Source organism: Euleptes europaea, chromosome 11 (genome assembly GCF_029931775.1).
Source record: "Euleptes europaea isolate rEulEur1 chromosome 11, rEulEur1.hap1, whole genome shotgun sequence".
Classification (NCBI taxonomy): domain Eukaryota; kingdom Metazoa; phylum Chordata; class Lepidosauria; order Squamata; family Sphaerodactylidae; genus Euleptes; species Euleptes europaea.
Genome location: NC_079322.1, coordinates 54,294,855 through 54,315,412, shown reverse-complemented (window position 1 = coordinate 54,315,412; position 20,558 = coordinate 54,294,855). Strand labels below are relative to the sequence as shown.

Sequence of the window (20,558 nt, the reverse complement as noted above, 5' to 3'; positions counted from 1 at the left end):
AACCTACAAGAACCAATTCGATGATAATTCTGCAGTTCTTTAATGCCTTTAGTTCCACTCTGGTTACCTTCCAGCAAAGAGAGAGCATTTAAGTGTTGGTCATGGATATTTGCACATTTACTATACACACATTTTATGTCTCTGAATTAAAAAAAAATTCCTTGGTAGATTTTTATTTTAGATTTTCTTCCCTTGAAGTTTCTTTTTGCTTTCATTAAAAAAGCAATGTTTGCCCCCCCAAAATTAGTAAAAAGAAAAAAAATTCCCTGTAAGCTTAAAAAAACTCCTTTCGATGCTAGTGTATCACTGTTTCAGCACAGAATAAATATATATAAAATTTAAAAATAGCAAAATTTAATTTTTTTAAGTTATTAAAAATGTTGTTAGAAGAAAAAAATACTTAAATTTTTTTTGTGTCGTTTTTATGAACAGCCCCAGGACTTGGCTTAATGTAGTTAGTACCTTCATTTCTGATTTGGTCCATTCACCATCACTGACAGCATAATTCTAGAATTACAGTTGTGGAAGAACTGCATATTCTGACACTATTAATCTTGCCCCTGTCACAATGTCTGATACTTGAAAACCAGGAATATGCTTGAAGAAATTTGGCAAAGGGGCATTTCACAAATATCCTTATTTTAAAGCCTTTGACATCTGGGAAAATACAAAGCAGTGAAATGCTCACAAGTGTTATATTTTCTGACAACCTGTGAATAGTAAGATAGAAGTGTGGTAGTTGCTGTGCAAACAGACTCTTCCTGTCTATCAAGCAGCATGGGAATTTGTGTATACACCTCTTTTGCCAATAACTATTGTATGAGTGCTTTTTGATAAAATTTAGTAGGGAGTATGAGTGGCAGAACCATAGCTATAGTTTAAATACGGTAAGGATTTGCAAGAACAAACCAACCACTTCTCTCCAGGAGGATGGACAACCTTCCTCAAGATTTCTTTCTTGGCCGCTTCCCTGTGAAGACAACTTTGTGCTGCAAGTAGAGTTGCAGTGTGGTTCCATCATGCATCTCTTAATAAAGTGTTCCATTTCCCATAAAAGTCTAGCAATGTGTATCCCTGCGGGCAAGATCCTATATATATTTAATCAGATTCTAACAAAGATGCTGCTTTTCTTTGCAATTCCTTTGTTTTCAGCCTAATTACTTTCCGGTCCACAGCATTCATGAATAAATGGTTATTTATCAGTTTTTGTTCTCTGTGTGTGCTTGAGAATTGGCTGGCTCTCTTTTTTGTTATGATGTTATTGTTATTAATTGTTATATTATTACTTGTTTTGGTTATGGCTATTATTCGTCAATTATTTGTTATCAGCACTGAGCATTTTTAATGGAGAATGTGGCACACATGTTATAAGTAAATGTAACATCTCTTAGTTCTTCATCATTTGGACAATGGTACCTAAACTGAGACGTGCTGCTCTACATTAACAGTGATTGATAACTATACGATCTAGATCTTGTGGTCATGTTCTGGAGTCTGCGGTTGAATAATTAGGATTGCCTCAGCTTCTTCATACGAAATTCTGTGACTAGGCAATTAGTGTTCTATTGATTATCAGTTGAAACAAATTATTAGTCATGTCTCTTTTGTCTCATTGTCCCTTGAGAGGCCATTGTGAGGATGTTTGTGATCAGGCCTGAAGCATTATTTTTTTCGTGGCTGAGAATTAGAGTAGACAGTGCTGATGTTGATAGACCGATGGTTTGCAGTGGTAAAAAGCAGAGTTGTGTGTTCATAAATATGCAGTGTATCTCCTCCCCTACAGTCCCACCCCATAATTCAATGTAATGGGTCATGCAAAAAAAATCCCACTGTTTTTTTTCCTGAAATCATATAAATAGCAGGATAGATGGGCCTTAGGAGGGCCTAAGTCCTTAGGAGGCCAAAAAGGGGCTACACCGGTGTTGGGGGCCCTTGCACCAGCGCCTGGGCTACTAATGCCACGCGGAGTGGCCCCAATGCCGGTGGGGAGGCCCAGGCGCTTGTGTCCCAGCACTGCTGTGGCAGCGCCACCCAGGGATGCAAGCTGGGCCTTCCGCTGGCGTCCCACTGGTGCAAAAGCCCGTGGCGGCATCCCGGGGGGTGTTCCTGGGGCATGCTGGGGGGTGGAGCTGCCAGTAAGCAGCTTCCTGTCTCCTTTCGGCTCGGCATACCAGCGGTGTTGCTGCGACTGTGTTTTTTTTTGCAGGCGCAGTCCCTCTGTTCTCAATGGGGCAAAATGCCCCATCTAAAATTTAAAAAGCTAGCAAAAGGCTTTTAAAAGCCTTTCAGCGGCCAGGAAACGGTTTTGGAGAAGGTAAGGGAATGGGCTGTAAGTCCTCCATGGACCCATGTGCCATTAGAAAATGTACCACTCCCCCCCTCCTAGCTTGGGCCCTATATATGATTTCACCAAAGGAGCCTTGTACATGACACATCAGTGTTCGGGTTCAAGGCGTGCTGCAAAGGCAGAGGCACTTTGGACCTGCCACTGCTCATAGTTGCCGACCCTGCCCTTCCTACATGGGTTTGCTAAACATTGTCACAGCACCGATACAGTCTGTAAGCACATATGCTCCATTCCTACAATTGGGAGAGCTGCTTTTCAAATGTTCTTGAACACGGGTATGGTGATTATGCTCATAAAGCCTGTACATGTTGTGTCTGCTTGTGGTGAATGTGTGTAAATGGGGCCAGTTTACTTTTTCAAGCAGGGAATAGGGCCAGCATTCTCCCACTGACTCTCTATGTGAATAGACTATGTACTCTGATACGTCAGGTACACAAAGCTCTGCTGTTAACTGTTCTATGTACATATTTCTGAGCATTCTCCTATTAGGTTTCCTAGTGCACCTTACAGAACCATAATTCTGTGGGAACAGGGAATGATGATTAACTCAGTGTAAGTCTGTCTTAAGTTTAAGTAGGGATTCCCTGTATTTCTTAGGGTTTTTATATTTTCAAATACTGTTCATATCTTAGATTATAAACACTGGCAAAAAGATAAAGGTAGGCTTGAGATGGTATGGTTATAAACACAATTTAACTCTTACATTTTGTATTTGTATATATAACCTTTTCAATGTACTGTAATGCTACTTTTCCTCTCCATATGGTTCTTAGCAAGAACTTGGAAACAGTGACGTTCTGGATGGTATTAATATTATTACTACTCAATTGGAAAAATCCCAGTGCATGTGTGTTTTCTGTGAAATACTGTCGAGAATTAATGCACATAGTACTCGGCTTCTTTTTCCAAGACACTTATCTCAGTGGCTGACCAGATGTTTCTACAATATTGTAACAGAGTAGCTGTGTCAAAATGTCTGTTGGCAAGAACCGTAATTACTCATATCGATAGCAGAAAGGGTTCCATAAGTCCATTGTGTCAGTAATTGAACCCAGGATGTGAGTTGATCAAGGATGTAGCCATAGTGAGGTCTGGATGAACCCGACCTCTGGTGTGACAAGCACCCAGCTGGCACCAGCACCACCACCTCCTTTTATTATTATATTTATTTAACACCCCCAGTGCTGAAAGCACCTTTGTACAACAGCCTTCCAAGACAGGCCAGTAGGGATGTGCAATTTGGATTCAGAAATATTCGGAATTCACCAAATGATGCCATATTCTGAAAATTTCCAAGTCCACATCTTATCATTGTAGGTATTTGTAATTGTTTTGGAGTTTGGGGATCTCATTGGCTCCTGTAGAAAGCCAGCTGGGTCGCCCGGGGAAGGGATATGAAACATAAGCTGCAGCGCCAGAATTCAGACTTGGAATGTGGATTGTGACTAAGTATGCCAAGTCTCCCTCTTAGGTGGGAGAACTCCTGCTGGCAGCCCGATGCTAAGGCTTGCAAGGTCAGTGGGGGGGGGGGGGGATGAAGAAAAGTCAGCACGAACCAGAAGTGAAGTTAGTATGCTGACATGCCACTCTTATCATTCACCTAAAACTGTATGGCAAATTCTGTGGTTTGTGCCAGAAGTACCTTTGTGACACTGGGGAGGTCAGATAGGTAGGTAAAAGGTAAAGGTCCCCTGTGCAAGCACCGGGTTATTCCTGACCCATGGGGTGACGTCACATCCCGACGTTTCCAAGGCAAACTTTTTTTGCGGGGTGGTTTGCCAGTGCCTTCCCCAGTCATCTTCCCTTTACCCCCAGCAAGCTGGGTACTTATTTCACCGACCTTGGAAGGATGGAAGGCTGAGTCAACCTTGAGCCGGGTACCTGAAACCGACTTCTGTCGGGACCGAACTCAGGTCGTGAGCAGAGCTTTTGACTGCAGTACTGCAGCTTAACTCTCTGCGTCACGGGTACCCACCCCTAAAGATCTCCCACCTTGGGCTGGCAACCCTAATTGTGACCCTTCAGATTCAGAATTTAAAAATTCAGAATTTCCAAATATTTGGGATTCCATTCAGTGCAATGGGGGTGGGGATCCTGTTTCTCTCCCTTCTGCTCATGGTGGAGGAAGTAAGGTGATTTTATGTGATTCTTCCTTGATTCTGCAACACCCCCTTTGTGTTCTACATTTCACTTATGAACGGCCTCTGGGCCTCAGAGTGGTCCCTAGTCAGATGGTGGGGGAAGATGGAACTGGCTTTCTGTTATCATGATGTTGGTCTTTATCAGTTAATTGGAACAATTCTTCTATAATTTATTCATTTTAGACAGCATCTCATTATTTCAGGCAATTAGTTGCAACACCTTGGAAAAGCCGTTCCATCTCTGAGACAAAATTAAATATTTCATGAAATAATCTTTTCCCCCCTTTAAGATTGACAATAACTGGCTAACACTTGTCCCCCTTAGAAACCCCCTTCGTGCCCATCCTTATTCCTTTACCTATATTAACCCCCTTCCTATCCTCTGTTAGGTTTCTTGAAATCAGCCCTATGCTGCTTTCACACTGATGATTAGCTCCATTCCTGCTCTCAAAGGCAGGGGTTTTTTTAGTATTCACATGGCATCCCCCTCCTCCCATTTCCCTTTCATTATCCTTTTTTCCAGTGTTTCTGAAACCTTCTTTGATGTGATGTTTTGGGAAAGATCACAGCAAAAGCAAGATTGCTCTTGGTATGGAAAACAAGGTGTGGATTTCTTTGTACCTCCCTGCCCACATCTGGAGACATTTCCCCATTCACCCCTCTCACCAAGCAGTAGGCTTTTTGCAAAAGGAGGGGGGACCAGAAACCTGCATGAATGAGGGCGGGATATAAATGTAAATAATAAATAAATAAATGAGATAAACATGTCCCTGCAGCTGCAGTCTATCTGAGAGTGAGACACCTTGGACAGTGGAGGCAGAATTGGCAGTCTTCTCCAGTGTTATTAAGATAAATTCTCTTAATTTCTCTTTACCCAGTTTATCCCTGAAATCCAACAATCCTTTTCTTTTCCTCTTCTTAGGAATTGTGAGTCTAGTTTTAAAATAGAACTTTCTCTTTAGCTGAAAGGCAGACAAATAATGCATCTTTTGTGTTGGATCCACACAGTGAGAGGTGATCCAAAGTTGTCCCTCTGCTTATAAAAGGTACTGTTCCATTTGCAGAAGGACTTCTTCTATGAATGGAACTGTACCTTCAGTTCCAGTCTTTTGCATTTAGTGTGCATGTATGAATGCACCAAGGAAATATTTACTGTTGGTTTATGTGTTTGCTGAATACAGTGTTTGCTGAACCCTTTGCTGAGTGACTGTCATATAATGTTACATATTCATACTTTATCTTTTCTATCATTGCAGTGATTTACTATCTTCAGACTACCTTGAGAGACATATCAAACATGGAGGAAAGACGGTGGAAGTTAAAGTAAGAATGTGCACACTTGTAACTTGCCCCACAGCCATAGTTACATTGGTGCAAGCTATTAGTAAGATATTGATCTATAGCAGGGGTCCCCAATGGGTTACCCAAGGGCACCATGGTGCCCGCTGACACCTTTTCTGGCGCCCGCCAAGTGTTTTTTAAGAAGGGAGCGGGGCCAGGTAGGGCTGTTGCCCAGCAACTATTGACTATTGGAGATCTGATTGGATGTGCAGATTTTTTTTAAAAAAACGTAGCTTTGACAGCAGCTGCCACCACAGCCCGAGGATCTGCACTGTGTTACTGAAGTTACGCTGCGGCGATCATTTTGTGGCCGACTCTGCCTCCTGAGCAGCCATTTTGTGGCAGCCATTTTGTCCCTTTGTCCACCATGCCATGTCAGAATTCTAAATGTGCCTGCAGGCTCAAAAAGGTTGGGGACCACTGGTATACATAGTGAGCTGTATGATTGGAGCACCTCCTCATTCCATGGATCAAGGCTAAAGTGACAGTAGAGTCTTATAGTTGAGAACTGACAGTTGAAGGAGATTGGCAGAAGAAGAGAGCTAAGGAAAAGCAAAAGGTTGTGGCTGAGCAGATATTTTGTAACTCGAAAAAGACTTGCTAAATGGTTAACAATGCAATCCTAAGAACACTTTCAACAGAATAAACCCCATTGAATAGGATTCTGAGTAGACCCGCCTAGGATTACACCGTAAGAATGATCAGATCAGATCACCTTTATTGGCATAATAAAATTGCTGGTCACAAGGTCAGAGATAAACAGATAATGCATATCTAGATTAAAATTGAGTTTGACTCTTAACCTTTACAACTTCTGCAAAAAACTCTGCCACCTTCACCGTAACATCAGTTGTAATGTCGTTCAGCAAGAATTGGCAAGTGGATGTTCTATAAGGGACCATCCATTTGCTGATTAAGGGTAATATAATTTTTTTACGGGGTTCTTCACCGTAAGAATGATAAAACAGGAACCCAGCGGCACCTTACAGACTAATAAGAATGATTCCAGTATAAGTTTTTGTGAGTCATAGCTCACTTCATCAGTGTTCATCCATGAGGTCAAGTAACCCAACATGGAACCTGTCAGCACTATGGTGCCTGCCGACACCTTTCCTGGTGTTCGCCAAGTGTTTTTAGAAAATGAGCAGGGCCAGGTGGGGCTTTTGCTCCACAAGGCTTGTGATCACAGATTTGCTTGGATGTTCAGATTCCAAAAGCTCTTGCTCTGGCAGCCGCCGCCACCACACCACAGCCACTGTGTAGCGGAAGATAGTCTTTGTGTACGCAAGAATTTTTTTTAAAGAATATTTAGAATTTTTTAGAAAAGGTATCCAGAAACAGAGCTTCTGTCTGAAATATTGAAGAGTTACTATTAGAGTTACGCAGTGAGGAGAACCTTGTTCCCTGACATTTTTTTTGGCTCTGCTTCCTGTGGCAGCCATTTTGTGATTGCACCCACCATCCTGTGTCAGAATTCCGAAGGTGCCTGTGGATTCAAAAAGGTTGGGGACCCCTGCACTAGGCAGATGCATTTATGCTAACAGCAAACTGCAGAAAGGTGGATGACAGGGGCGATGTTGCAATGAAAGTCTGTTTTAAAGTAGGGCTGTTGAAAAAAAAATTCGGTAAAATTCGGATTCGGCAAAATTCGGCCTGTTTTTATTCGGGAACTGCCGAAGTCCGAACTCCCCCACTTCGGTTCTAGTTTTGAGTTCTTTGCCACTGATTCTTCCACTCCAGCTGCAGCATTCCCCATCTAAAACACAGGTCAATGTTTCCTAGATGTTTAATGCCCTTCTGCTAACTTATAACCACCTGAGATGTAAGGTTTGTTCCCCCTTCCCCAACCTGGAACTGTACACTAACCCCTACCAGGACACTTGTGGAGTGGGAGGCTGTGGAACAGAGGTACACCCATTGGGATGCTGTTAGACGTCACTAAGGCACTACACTCAAGACTGACTGAAGGAGATTATTTTTAGTGGAGGTCAGGTTATTTTAGCAGCAAATAAGGACTGCTTTAATTTTACTGCAAGCAGTGCTGCTATAGGGATTCAGTAGGGGAGATGAAGTCAGAAGGGTGTGAACACTCTTTTGGGTTTGGTAGAACTCCAGGGTATGGTGACAGAAGTTAGCTCTGGGGCATTAATTGATGTTAATCCGGGGAGAGGGAGATGCATCAGCAAGCACAGAATGTGCCAGGTAAGGAAAAACAGACAATTGGAGCCCATCCCAATGTTGTATTCTGTTGGTGAAGTTGTGGTATGTTGTATGCAATTAAAGGCCACATTCCAGATTCAAGTGTGCACCACCTCCAGCGCTGATTCTTTAATTTCTTGTATGTGGTAATGCTGTAGTGCTTTTCCATTGAGACTTGGAAGCTGGCTGCAGAACATGTATAGGGAAGATTATTTCGATTTCAAAGAAAGAGGAGGAAGTTCAGGAAGAGAGCATTTGCTATAGCTAGAACCCTCATGTTACTTTATCTGGATGGTGTGAAAATGCTTCTGTGATGAATATCAAACTGCAGACATATAAGCAAGAAACATGCTTTTTCTATCTTTGATTGTTGATATATTTTGTGAGCTGTAAAGTATTATGAGGAGATGAGAGCCAGCATGATGTAATGGTTAAAATGGCAGACTAGGATCTGGGAGATGCAGGTGTGAATTCCCCACTCTGCCATCGAGCAGCCTTGGGCCAGTCATTCTATCAGCTTGTCCTAACTCATAGGTAGTTTATTGTGAGGATGAAATGGTGAAGGGGAGAACAATTTTGGCCTGCAAGACAGAGATGTTCCACCAGGCCTACTGTTGAGGACAGAAGAAGAGTTGGTTTTTATATGCCGACTTTCTCTACCACTTAAGGAAGAATCAAACTGGCTTACAATCCCCTTCCCCTCCCTACAAAAGACACCCTGTGAGGTAGGTGGGGCTGAGAGAGTGAGACTAGCCCAAGGTCACCCAGCTGGCTTCATGTGTAGGAGTGGGGAAACAAATGCAGTTCACCAGATTAGCCTCCACCGCTCATGTGGAGGAGTGGGGAATCAAACCCGGTTCTCCAGATCAGAGTGCACCACTCCAAACCACCACTCTTAACCACTACACCACACTGGCTCTCAGCGATGGTAATACAGCTTAAGCTGGATTCCCTTCCCTCTTTCACCTTCTCTTCCCCATCCTTCACCTCTTCCTTGTCTTTCCCTTGTGTTTTCCCTTTCCATTATCCTTCTGTCTCATAACATCATTCGGGACTGTCAGCCCCCCCCCCCCCCGGTTGTTATCTGGAATTATGACTGCTTGAAGAAACATCCTCCCCAAGGGAAAATTGTTGATGGTGCCATCTGTATGAAAGATGTAGTAAAATTGGTTCTGCTTTTAATTTTGTATTAAATTTTGTATTATTATGTATATGTATGATGCTAGCCACCCTGAGCCTGGTTTACCGGGAGAGGGCGGGGTGTAAATAAAACGTTGTTGTTGTTCTGCTTTGGATCACCACTGGGGAGAAAAGTGGGATATAAATAAAAAATAAAAGATGAGCTACCTGGGGATCAGTTGTATTCCTCGCAGATACAACGTATGTATTGCCCTGTTTTGCATGAAGATTCTGTTGATGAATCTGATCTGCCCAGACTTACTGTGATGATGCACTATAACACAACTGGACAATTACTGCTTTTCTGCATCATTTGAGTCCTACTTCTTCCAAGTTAAGTCCATCATAACATAGGTAGCAGGATAACACGAAGGATTATACTGTGCACTTAAATAACTTGGCCTTTCAGTAAGCGCTGTTTTTAACAATAAAAAAAATAAGGCATGAAACAGACTACATTGCTCGGCAGCAGCTCTAAACAATCCAGCTGTTTGTGCTCCGATTTGCATGTCTGTATTCATTTCTGACATTGTTTTCAAATAAAGATAATCCTTTTTTAGTAGCAGAACTGCAACACAGTTGGATGAAATCATGAAGCAGGAGAATTTGTGATCACGCAAGGAGGGAACTTAGATTTTATAAATCACGGAGGCAGATTTATGTTACTGTCCAGTTTCACAGTTAGTGAGGCTAATTTTGCTTCTACCACGATAATGTCACCAAGGGCACCAGTTGATTTTATCCTGTAACTGCTATACATTTATACATAACATAATGTTGTTATATATTTTATCCTAAATAGTTAAACAACATGCACTTATTGGAAAAAGTATAACAGTGATTTGTAGCAGTAGCTTCTAATTATAAAGTTTACAGTTCAAAGATCTTTTTTATGTGGTGTTACAGCCCATTCCTGAGCCCAGTGGCCATGAACAGGAAAAAAGGGCTTGAAAAATGTAAAAAAAAGGGGGGGGAGCCCCATAGAGAAAAGCGATGCTGCACCAGCAAAAACCTGGCGCAGCACCGCTGAGGCATAGGGGGGGGGGGCATTCCCAGACTGGAAGGGGTTAGGAAGCTGCCTGCTGCCAGCTCCGCACCCCAGAATGCCCTGGGAATGCCCCCGGGACGACAGCATGAGCACTCGTGCCGTCGGGATGCTGCCGGGAGGCCGAGTCGGTGTCCCAGGGCCGCACTGCCACCCCAGGTCAGGGAGGCCAGCATAAGCGCCCCAATGCCAGCGTCCGTGCCAATCTTGGCAGCGCAAGTGATACAGACGCCGGTGGGGCCACTTACGTGCCTCCTGAGCTCTTTGTGTCTCAGAGCCCAGGAATGGGCTGCCCGTGTCTACCTTCCAACTGATTGAGGTAATGTTTTACTTCCTCACATGCTACAAACACATGAGGCAAACACAGAATTTTTATCCCTTTGTTTGCTTTATAACACTGATATGGGTATGGCTGGTTGTTTGTAGGGAAAACTGGCCGGTCGAAGGATGCCTCCTTGCAAATGGTCCCTGCAAGCCATTTCCCCCTTCCATTTCCTCCCAGCCTCACTCCAAGACTTTTTTATATACCTTAAATCTCATGTCCTTTTTGATCCTGTTGTTTTTAGGAGTACCAACCTCCAGGTAGGGCCTGAGGTTCTGGGATTACAACTGATTTCCAAACTGCAGAGATCAGTTCCCCTGGAGCAGCTTCAGAGGGTGGATTCAGTGGATCCCTACTGAGCTCCCCCTACCCCACCTCCAGGCAGTGCCCTTAAATCTGCCGGAATTTCCCAAGCTGGAGCTGGCGATTTTAGCTATTTAGAACCTTTTTTTCTTCATAACTGCAAATAATAAATGTCTGTGTAGTAGAACCCCCTACATGGATCTGACAAACTGGGAACTTGTCCGTAGAAGTGTATGGCACAATAAAAATAGGCGTAGTCTTTGGTTACAAGACTTCTGTTTGTTTTTGCCAGAATAAATACAGCTACTTCTCTGGGATTGTTATGCAAGACCTGGAAGTACCTCTAGCTGTGTGGGAAATGACAGGATGCCACTGGTGGAGGAGAAACAGAGGCAATAGCATTTCCCTTTGCACACTAGTTCATTCTCCCCCACAAATGCCATCTGATCTCCATCAAATGAAGGTTTGGGAGCACATATTTGCTGAAGTAATGTATAGTTCCTCCCAGCCGCTGAAAGCTAATTCAGAATATTTCAGTAAATTAGTATATGCAAATTGCCCTTGCTTGGCAAATTGCCCTTGCAAATTGCAGAATAGACAGAACCAAGTCCTCTCCTTTTTCATATCTGTACTCTGGTGGTTTGAAGGGGAAGCCAGCAATGGTCAATCAGGGCCTTTGGAGGGAGAAGGGAGTGAGGGGAGCTGAGGAAAAAGAGTCATTTAACTGCTATTTTGAGTCAGAGAGGGTTGAGAGGTTCTTTAGGCAGGTGAGGGATCTTGCTCTGTCTAGTCATTGCTGGTGGAAGTGGGCTGTGGTGGTGGCCAACGGTGGCACAGACTGGTTGATGTTTCTCGTACATAGTCTTTCAGGTTTGTTTGGAAGCTTTGGGGCAAATGGAAGTTTGCGGTTTAAAAAGGCTCTACTGAAGAATCTCAGATGTTAGGAAACCGGAAGAAAAAGTGACAGCTTTGAAAGTCTAAAACTAGTCTGACAGTTACTGGTATTCTCTCCACTCCGACACAATATGTATATTCTAGAAAGAAATTTTATCTCCGTATCCTTATTTCTCAATATGTTCCATTTGTATAAAGTTAGTCCTGAATATCCACAGTTTACTTTTCCCTCAGAGTAAAATAAAACTTTTTCTCTGTTCTCCTTGGTATTAATAGCAGTAAAGGTTACAACTGGGTTTTACAAAGGCAGGAGAAGAGTGTTCTACAGGATCCTGGGGCTGTCCAGGTCAGGGTGGTTTTAAATTAGCAGGTTGAATATCATCATAATTGGAATACTTAAAAAATTAGCCAGTGCTTTACGAATGGTTTGTTTTTATGTGCATTGACAGCGCCTGCTGTTTTCACACAAGGAAACGCTTTTCTGAGTGGCACTTGACTTTTGCTTATGACATGTGGAAGGCCAGGGAGTCTTAACTCTCATTCTGTCCTGCGTTAATTCTTGCTGTTCTGTCAAATCATGCCTGATGCCCATGTTATTAAATTAAAAATAAACTTTTGGAGAACATCAAGTACTGCCTTTTAGGTAATGCATTTAGGTGATATTTACTGGAACTGTAGTTTTAATTTTGCAATTCCCACTTCTCTCTACAAACCCTGTTGGAGAATTTCTCATGATGTTTGTCCCCTCTCTGCAGTTGTGCACAGAACTGCCACTCTTGCAAGGCAAGAGGGAGGGAAGGACTGTGGATCAGTGGTACAGCATCTGCTTGGCATACAGAAGGTCCTAGGTTCAGTCCCTGGCAGAGGGTACATTTTCTAAATCAGTTTTTTTAAAAAAATGGCTTGTATAAACCTATGCCTCTGCTACAAACACATGAAATGGAGAAGGAAGAGGAGAGAAGGCTAGCCATGGTACCAGAATGTATGCTGCTCCATACATTCTGATTTGCGCCACTCATGATAAAGGTCATCCACTGTGCTCTACAACTATAACTAAAAATAGCTCATCTTGCTAACCTGATTTCTAAAACCATTGACCTAGCTTCCAATTCAGTGGCACTTGAACATTTCTAGGCATTTGTTACAAAGCCTCTGAAATAACCATTATAAGGTGGTAAAAAAGGAAGGTGTTATTGTTTGGAAAGACTAATTTTAAACAGTTATTTCCTCTTTCCATTTGTCTAGAATCGTTTGCTTTTGTTGTATTTGGAAGCATACAACTATATGTTCTTTCTGGCCTCAGGTCTTCAGGCTTGGGTTATTTGTAGGTTTCAAGTCAGGGTGCACATTGATTCAATCAGGTGAAAAGGATCCATGAATTGGGAACTCTGTGTGTGTGTGTGTGCGCGCATGTGCATGCGTGCTCTGGGTTGTACTTGTTAACTTCATGTGAAAGAACCACAGATGACAGTAGTAGGCCTGCCTCGAACATTGGGATTTTGCTTGGAAAATAATTGAGAAATCAGAACTGGAAGGATGTTGAGGACTTTGTTTAACAGGTAGAGTTACTAGATTCATAAGTTTTTGGGTGGAGTTTCCTGCTGGTAATGGTTATAATTCGTCTTGAAGTAACAGGGCAGGGGAAAAGGTCTCCTGGCTTCCTTGTGTTTCAGTATCTCTTTGGCGTTGTTCAAAACCAGAGTCTTTGACTCTAAAGGAAAGCAATCAAGAGGCCACTTTCCAAGCAGATGCTACTGTATTATCTTTGCCAGATGTCAGCAAGCAGTAAAGTGAGCTAGCCATTTATCCATACCCTGTGGCTGGACCCACTGAGCATCTTATTGGTAGCTCATGGCCAGGAAGCACAAATTGTTGCTTAACCTCAAACCCCATTCTAGATTATGTCACAAGGTCTCCACGAGTCTGAACTACATCTGCTGTCATGCATTCTGTTTAAAGCAGGAGTAGATAACTGCTGCCTCAAATCCTGTTTTTATGTTAAGTGGTTTTTTTGCTGGTGATCTGAATTTTCATCCCGCATTAAAGTGCTGCATTACATATAGGGTTGCCAGGTCCCTCTTCGCCACCGGTGGGAGGTTTTTGGGGCGGAGCCTGAGGAGGGCGGGGTTTGGGGAGGGACTTCAATGCCATAGAGTCCAATTGCCAAAGCGGCCATTTTCTCCAGGGGAACTGATCTCTGTCGGCTGGAGATCAGTTGTAGTAGCAGGAGATCTCCAGCTAGTACCTGGAGGTTGGCAACCCTAAGTACATATTTGCAGTACACATTCCCCTGATACTCTTCCCTCCCCCAATCTCATTGCCCCAGCAGAAAATAATTGCACACCCTGGAAATGGTGCATTATCCTGCTGCAGACTTAAACTTGTGGATACTTGAGTAATTGGTAATTAGATTTGGCGACATGCTGAGGATGGCGATTTTTAAACCCAGCAACCTTGCAATAGCTGCCTGATGCAAAAGGTTAATCATCCGTTAGCATTTCATAAATAACACACATTCATTAGGCTGGCCCAGTAAGGGCACCTCCATGACTAGCAAATAATATTAGGGGTTGTACATTCTTTCCTCAGGCCCAAGAAGTAGCTAGAAGATTTCTGCATGGGAAGTGAAGAGAGGGACAGTTTGTGTCCTCCTGGGAGCTATAGATGAAGTTCTGTGTTAGACCAATAGCTGGAAATTCCAAACTGTGGAGCAAGCTTTTTTGTGCTGCTCGCCCGAATCTAAAATGGCAGCTGAAATCAATTTCATTTTCAATCCATTTTAATATGTTTCTCAAATGTTGATCCCCCCCCCCCCCGCATGGTGTAGTGGTTAAGAGCAGTGGTTTGGAGCGATGGAGTCTGATTTTCTTATTATTATTATTCTAGACAGTGAGTTATTTTTAGCATGAAAGGGCTTTCCCTTAGCCACCAGTGACTGTCGCGCCAATAGACGCTTGCAACTATTACAGCTGTGCTTGACATTCTTTTGCAAGCGAGTTTGGGCCAGTTTGTATGACGACAAATCCCGCAAAACCGATTTAACGAGATCCAGTTCATGAGAACTCACAAAGCAAATATTTGTGCCATAAGCAACAGACTATTGCGCTGGATTCAAGCGGCTGTTCCACTGGTGAAAACAGGAAGAGGGGGGTTCCTTTGACCATGAAAACATCTGTGTTGGGAGGTATAGGACTTGCATGGACTAAAGCTGTAAGAGGCTGTAAGAGGGAGTGGAATTGGGCAGGAGATCGCCTAGCCTGGACCACTGTTCCTTCTGCCATTCGACAGGGTGGTGGTGGTAAAATATGGTGGGGGTGGTTCAGCATCTAGCCAAGGTGCGATGTTGCTTTCGGCACAAAACCAGAAGTGAGGTCATTGTGGTGATACGTCGCTCTAGGATTCACTCAAAATTGTTTAGTTATAAACAGTTGTGTATGTGTTACAGTAAATGTTCAAAATTTGGTGTGAAACCTGTGAAACTTGACAATTCCCAACACTTTTTTGTGAATGTTGACATTAACTTACATACATTCGCTATACCCTGTATTGCATCAGTAGTGTAACCTTCCATCTGGGCACGTAGAGGTTAACCCACCATTCTCATCAGCCTTGTGGATCTGGTAACGTCACCCGGGGTTTGCTTGAGAAACCATGTTAGTGGTTTTGTTTGTTTCTGATTTCAGGGAGGAGAACACTGTTATTACCACGGTCATCTGCGAGGGAATCCAGAATCTTTCGTTGCCCTTTCAACATGTCACGGGCTTCAGTAAGTTTAATTAAGATGCGCTGTAAATTGGTGAAGTGAGAATGATCATTTTATTAAAAGCAGCTTTGTGCTAGAATTTAAGCCAGGCTTTGTTTGTTTAGTCCTACCACTTTTTGACTGAAGTTGTTTTTAATAGCTAATATTGTTGGCATAGTTTACAGAGTTTGTTTTTATTTGTTCTTGTTGATGTGATTTGTGTTTCTTATTGTTTTACTTTTATTTGCTTTGCTGTTTTAGCTACCTCAAGCAGGTCTAGAGAGGCAGCATACACACATTCAAAATGTATCACTTAGAATCGGCCCACAAATTACCTTGATTACTGAAAGAGCAGTTTGTTTAAAACATTCATACCCTGCACTCTCCGCTTCCTTTCCCAAGGCAGCTTCCAGCAACCCAAAAACAAATATAAAGGTTTTGTGCTTACCCGTGAACAATGGGCATTCACATCAAATGGACAAACCGAGCCAGAGCAGATCCAGTAACACTGCAGCCCTACACCCTTCTAAGTCCACTGAAATCAATGGGCTTCAAAGGATGTAACTGTTTAGGATTGCACTGCTGTTCTCTGATTCACATTTGACCTCTGATTCACTGCTATTCTCTGATTCACATCTGAGCCAGCGTGGTGTAGTGGTTAAAAGCGGTGGTTTGGAGAGGTGGAGTCTGATCCGGAGAACCAGGTTTGATTCCCCACTCCTCCACATGACCGGCAGACGCTAATCTGATGAACTGGATTTAATTCCCCCACTCCTCCACATGACCAGCAGACGCTAATCTGGTGAACCGGGTTGGTTTCCCCACTCCTACACACGAAGCCTGTTGGGTGACCTTGGGCTAGTCACAGCTCTCTCAGCCCCACCTACCTCACAAGGTGTCTGTTGTGGGGAGGGGAAGAGAAGGTGATTATAAGCTGGTTTGATTCTCCCTTAAGTGGCAGAGAAAGTCAGCATATAAGAACCAACTCTTCTTCTTCTCAGACATGCATATCAGGTAAGCAGAGCTGTGGGATCAGTTTGAGACGGTTTTCCTGCAGTGGAAGGAGGCGTTCCTCCCATGAAAGATTCCTTATGAAAGGAGAACCGGTGCTTCTGACCTTCTGTCTCAGAGCCTCAACCTATGAGGTTCAATAAAACTGGTCTAGGTCAGTAGTCTGGGATAAGAGACAATGCATGTGAAGCATTTGGAATCTAAATGCATTGTTATTTATGTACTTATATTTTGCATATGTAGAAATGCAAGATCAATCCTGAGGGCAAAATTGTTTCTAAGGTCATGCATGAGTGTGGTATCAACTATAAATAGAAGCACTTACCTCAAGATTCTTTGTCATCATCATTCAGTTTCCCTGCAAGGCGTGCACTTATCTTATGGGATGGTCATTGATTGATGATTTTATAGTATCACTTTCCTAAATATGTTTTAAATAATTAGGTATGTATTTGTAGGGCTGGGTTTATTTTAGGTGGTCAGTAATCCCCCCCTTTTCATACTGCACTAAAATTTATATCTTCAAATGTTTTGAAATAATCAAGGCTTGGGAGTGAGACATAACTCTAGAATCTTGATTTCAAGTTAATGCTGAATTTCTGTGTTGAACACCCCCCCCCCCGCAGAATGCATCAGCTGTTTGACTCCTTTTAATCGTAAGGTATTTGCTTTTATCCGTGATGCTGTTTGCTAACTGATAAAAATAACTTGGGATGCTAGAGGCAGCTGATAGGCCTTTACTTATACTGATGGTTGGTGATTTGCAATGAAATCTTCGAGTTAGTATCTTGGTTTAAACTTTTTTCACTTCTTTCAAACATATGAGATTTGATCAGCTTTAGGTCTTCTTCAAGAGGGAAAAATATATATTCTTGGTCTCTTTCAACTGCTATTAATTATGGATATACTAGGTTGAACATGTAATCCTAAGGCTTGCTGAGACCACAGCCTAGGGAAGGTGCTGAGGATTGTATCCTTTACCGCCTGTCACTTTTGCATTGGTGTTTCCTAAACGGTCCAATTTAAAATTTTGTTGTAACATGTCCTGGGCATCTGACAAGTTAGAGAAGAGGGCTAAACATGCTTTTACTTACCGTAATTAAAATTTAAAGGAAGTTTATTTTGCCCAAAGCCTTCACATTTTTAGAGAGGCATGTAACAAAATGCAAGATTGTAAAAGGGCAGATAGATGCAGAGGCCTTTGCTCTCTCCCTCTCTCTCTCTCACACACACACACAATCTTAACTTTAAAGATATGCTGGTGAACTGACTGAGAGGGAAAGGAGGTTATAGTGGCTCAATGAAAATGTCAACCCAGTGTGTGGCACTGGTGAAAAAGGTAAATGTCATACTGGAGATTATTAGGAAAGACATTAAAATAAAACAACCAGAACTGTAATGGCCTTTGTATAGAGCTACGGTGCGGCCTCATTTGGAATACAGCATACAGCCCTGTTTGCCATCTCAAAAAGCGCAATGCCGAGCTGAGGAAAGTGTGGAAGAGGGCTGCCAGGATAATCACGGGGCTGGAGCACCTTCTCTATGAGAAAAGGCTTAAAGAATCTGGGAATTTTCAGTTTAGAAAAAAGGTGACAGAGGTGGAATGTGATAGAGATTTATGAAATTATGCAAGGGGTGGGGAAAGTATATAAAGGGAGCTTTTTCTCCTTGTCCCATAATACCAGAACTTCACCTGTTGCAAGACGCCTTTTTTGCAGGATTCAAACCATTGCTTTGGGGCATACTGTACTGTACAAAAGACGCAGAGGGTATTTTGTTGCATGCTCAAGAACTACGGCCATTTATATAAGGGAAAGCACTTCCTAATATTACTGTTATCAATAATAATGGTTGTTCTGTACATCTCTTCAAGTGGGCTTCTCTTCAAGGTATTTTTACTGTATTATGCTTTTTGCTGCCCACTGGTGGAAAAGAGTAGGCACTGCTGCTGTAGTAATTGAACTGGAATTCTCAAACTGATTGCTGTCAAGATGTTTGATAAGACCTTTTGCTAGGCACAGAATTACATTTTCACATATTCCATGTTAGCAACATGCACTTCAGTCCAGATATTCTGTATAGAGACAAGAGCTGCAGTTCATACATGAAGCTTGACTATCTTATCTAAGAACTGAGAACCCATCTAGACATGACAGGCATCTCCAGATTTGCCCCAGGGATGTGCTACCACTTTTAAAAGTGAGTTCCCAGCTGGGAATTTCTTTAAACTTTGCCATAGTGGGCTGATCCTGGGAACAAACTTTAAAAAATGGCAGCCTGTCCACCAGGGCGAACCTGGGGATTCCCAACCCCTCTAGATGGGCCGTTGCTCTTTTGATTCCTAGTCTGAAAAGTGTAACTCTTTGACCATGCATACAAATCAGAAGTCAAAGATGGTTAATATGATCAATAATTCCAAAACAAATTATTGTTTGGATAAAATTTACTCATAGATTGTATGGGCCTCTGACTCCACCGCAAGTGTGATGGAGATTTTAAAGGAAATGATCACAGAAATTGGCAAGGAGCTTCCAAATATAGTTTTTTTAATTGTTTTAAAATTGCTGGCATTAAATTAAAAATAAGTCATTATATACATTTACATATTTTAGTATGTAAGTAATACTTATATTTCTTTTAACAGTGGCATGTTCTATGATGGAAATCATACGTATCTTATTGAACCAGAGGAGAATTACACCTCACATGTAAGTAGAACTGTAATAACTGTGCTTTTAATGCAAAGGCTTAGATATTTAAAGGAAGAATATATCACGAAGGCCAAACTATGCTTTTAGTAAATAGCTTAAGAATCCTTATATGTCAACTACTAGGTCATGGGAGATTTGAAAGACAGTACTGTTTTGAGCATTTTAATTGTGAGGTATGCTGCATCAGCAGCATGGATGAAATCAGCAAGGTAAAGTATTTTATTTTATTTACTTCATTTATAGCCTGCCTTTCTTGCTGAGACTCGTGGATGACAAAATATTAAAAATATTAAAAAACAGTTCTATCAGACAGCAAATGACATCCAGTGAGCAATGTAGTAGGACTAGGATTAACAGATCGGAAGCAATATGGATGAATTTATAAGCAAAAAAGAAAAACCTGCCTAAGGCATGGCATACCATGCAGAAAGTGGGTTATAGCAGTAGAAGACAATGCATTAAAAGCAAGGTGATGCATACAATACATACTGCGGTAGACTACAGTCCTATTCCCTTATAAAGGGACCTCCTGAACTGTTCTATTATATTATACTTTATAAAAATGCCAAACATTTTTGTGGCATAATGTTTTTAAAAATTTCAGTTAGGTTGCTCAGCTTCATTAACAAGCTTTTAATGCACTCTTTAGGGCTAGATAGAGTTCTTTGACAGATTGATTTTGTATTAATTTAGTTATTTCTTATTTCAGGAGGAATTCCATTTACATTCGGTTTATAAATCCAGATTATTTGAATTTCCTTTGGATGATCTTCCCTCTGGTATGCTTTTTTATACTCTGCTTTCATTGTTATTTTTATTTAGTGTTAAGCACTTGTTGGGTTTGATTCATTTGTTTGTTGTTAATCTAAAAGCAGAAAATAATCTGCCAGCCTCATTGGGAGATGGAAAATATTAAATTATGTTGTGATCTAATGAAAGAGTTTTCCTCCCTGAAAGGATGCTTTTGGCTTTTTGATATTGTAACAGTCACTTAATGATTTTGTAGGGGCTTGTGAAAATCAGAAGTGGGTACTGATGCCTTTCCAGAAACACATTAGTGTTTGTTTTTAAATGAAATATACTAAAGAAATTCAACTCATAAATCCAACAAAGTGTTTTATTGAGACATATTCCAATTATATCCAGATTTTGCATTTTTTTTAAAAAGCTTCCCTTTTCTTTCATTAGCTTATTCTGGACTTCTCCTTTTTCTAAATCATGATCCTTCTTTCTTTTGATCAGTGTTGCTGTTAAAAGTTTTACTTATTTATATATTTCAAGCATTTATACCCAACTTTTCATTTGCCATCTTCTGTGCAGTCC

General features: G+C 41.8%; 1 protein-coding gene across 1 annotated transcript in view; it reads left to right on the top strand.

The window, feature by feature from the left end:
- ADAM22 (ADAM metallopeptidase domain 22) overlaps window positions 1-20,558 on the top strand; it is a 120,802-nt gene that overhangs the window by 37,551 nt on the left and 62,693 nt on the right. Inside the window, exons 3-6 of the mRNA XM_056857095.1 lie at window positions 5,745-5,811; window positions 15,455-15,537; window positions 19,169-19,232; window positions 19,945-20,014. Of these exons, the coding sequence (XP_056713073.1) occupies window positions 5,745-5,811; window positions 15,455-15,537; window positions 19,169-19,232; window positions 19,945-20,014 (284 nt within the window). The remainder of the gene's footprint in view (window positions 1-5,744; window positions 5,812-15,454; window positions 15,538-19,168; window positions 19,233-19,944; window positions 20,015-20,558) is intronic.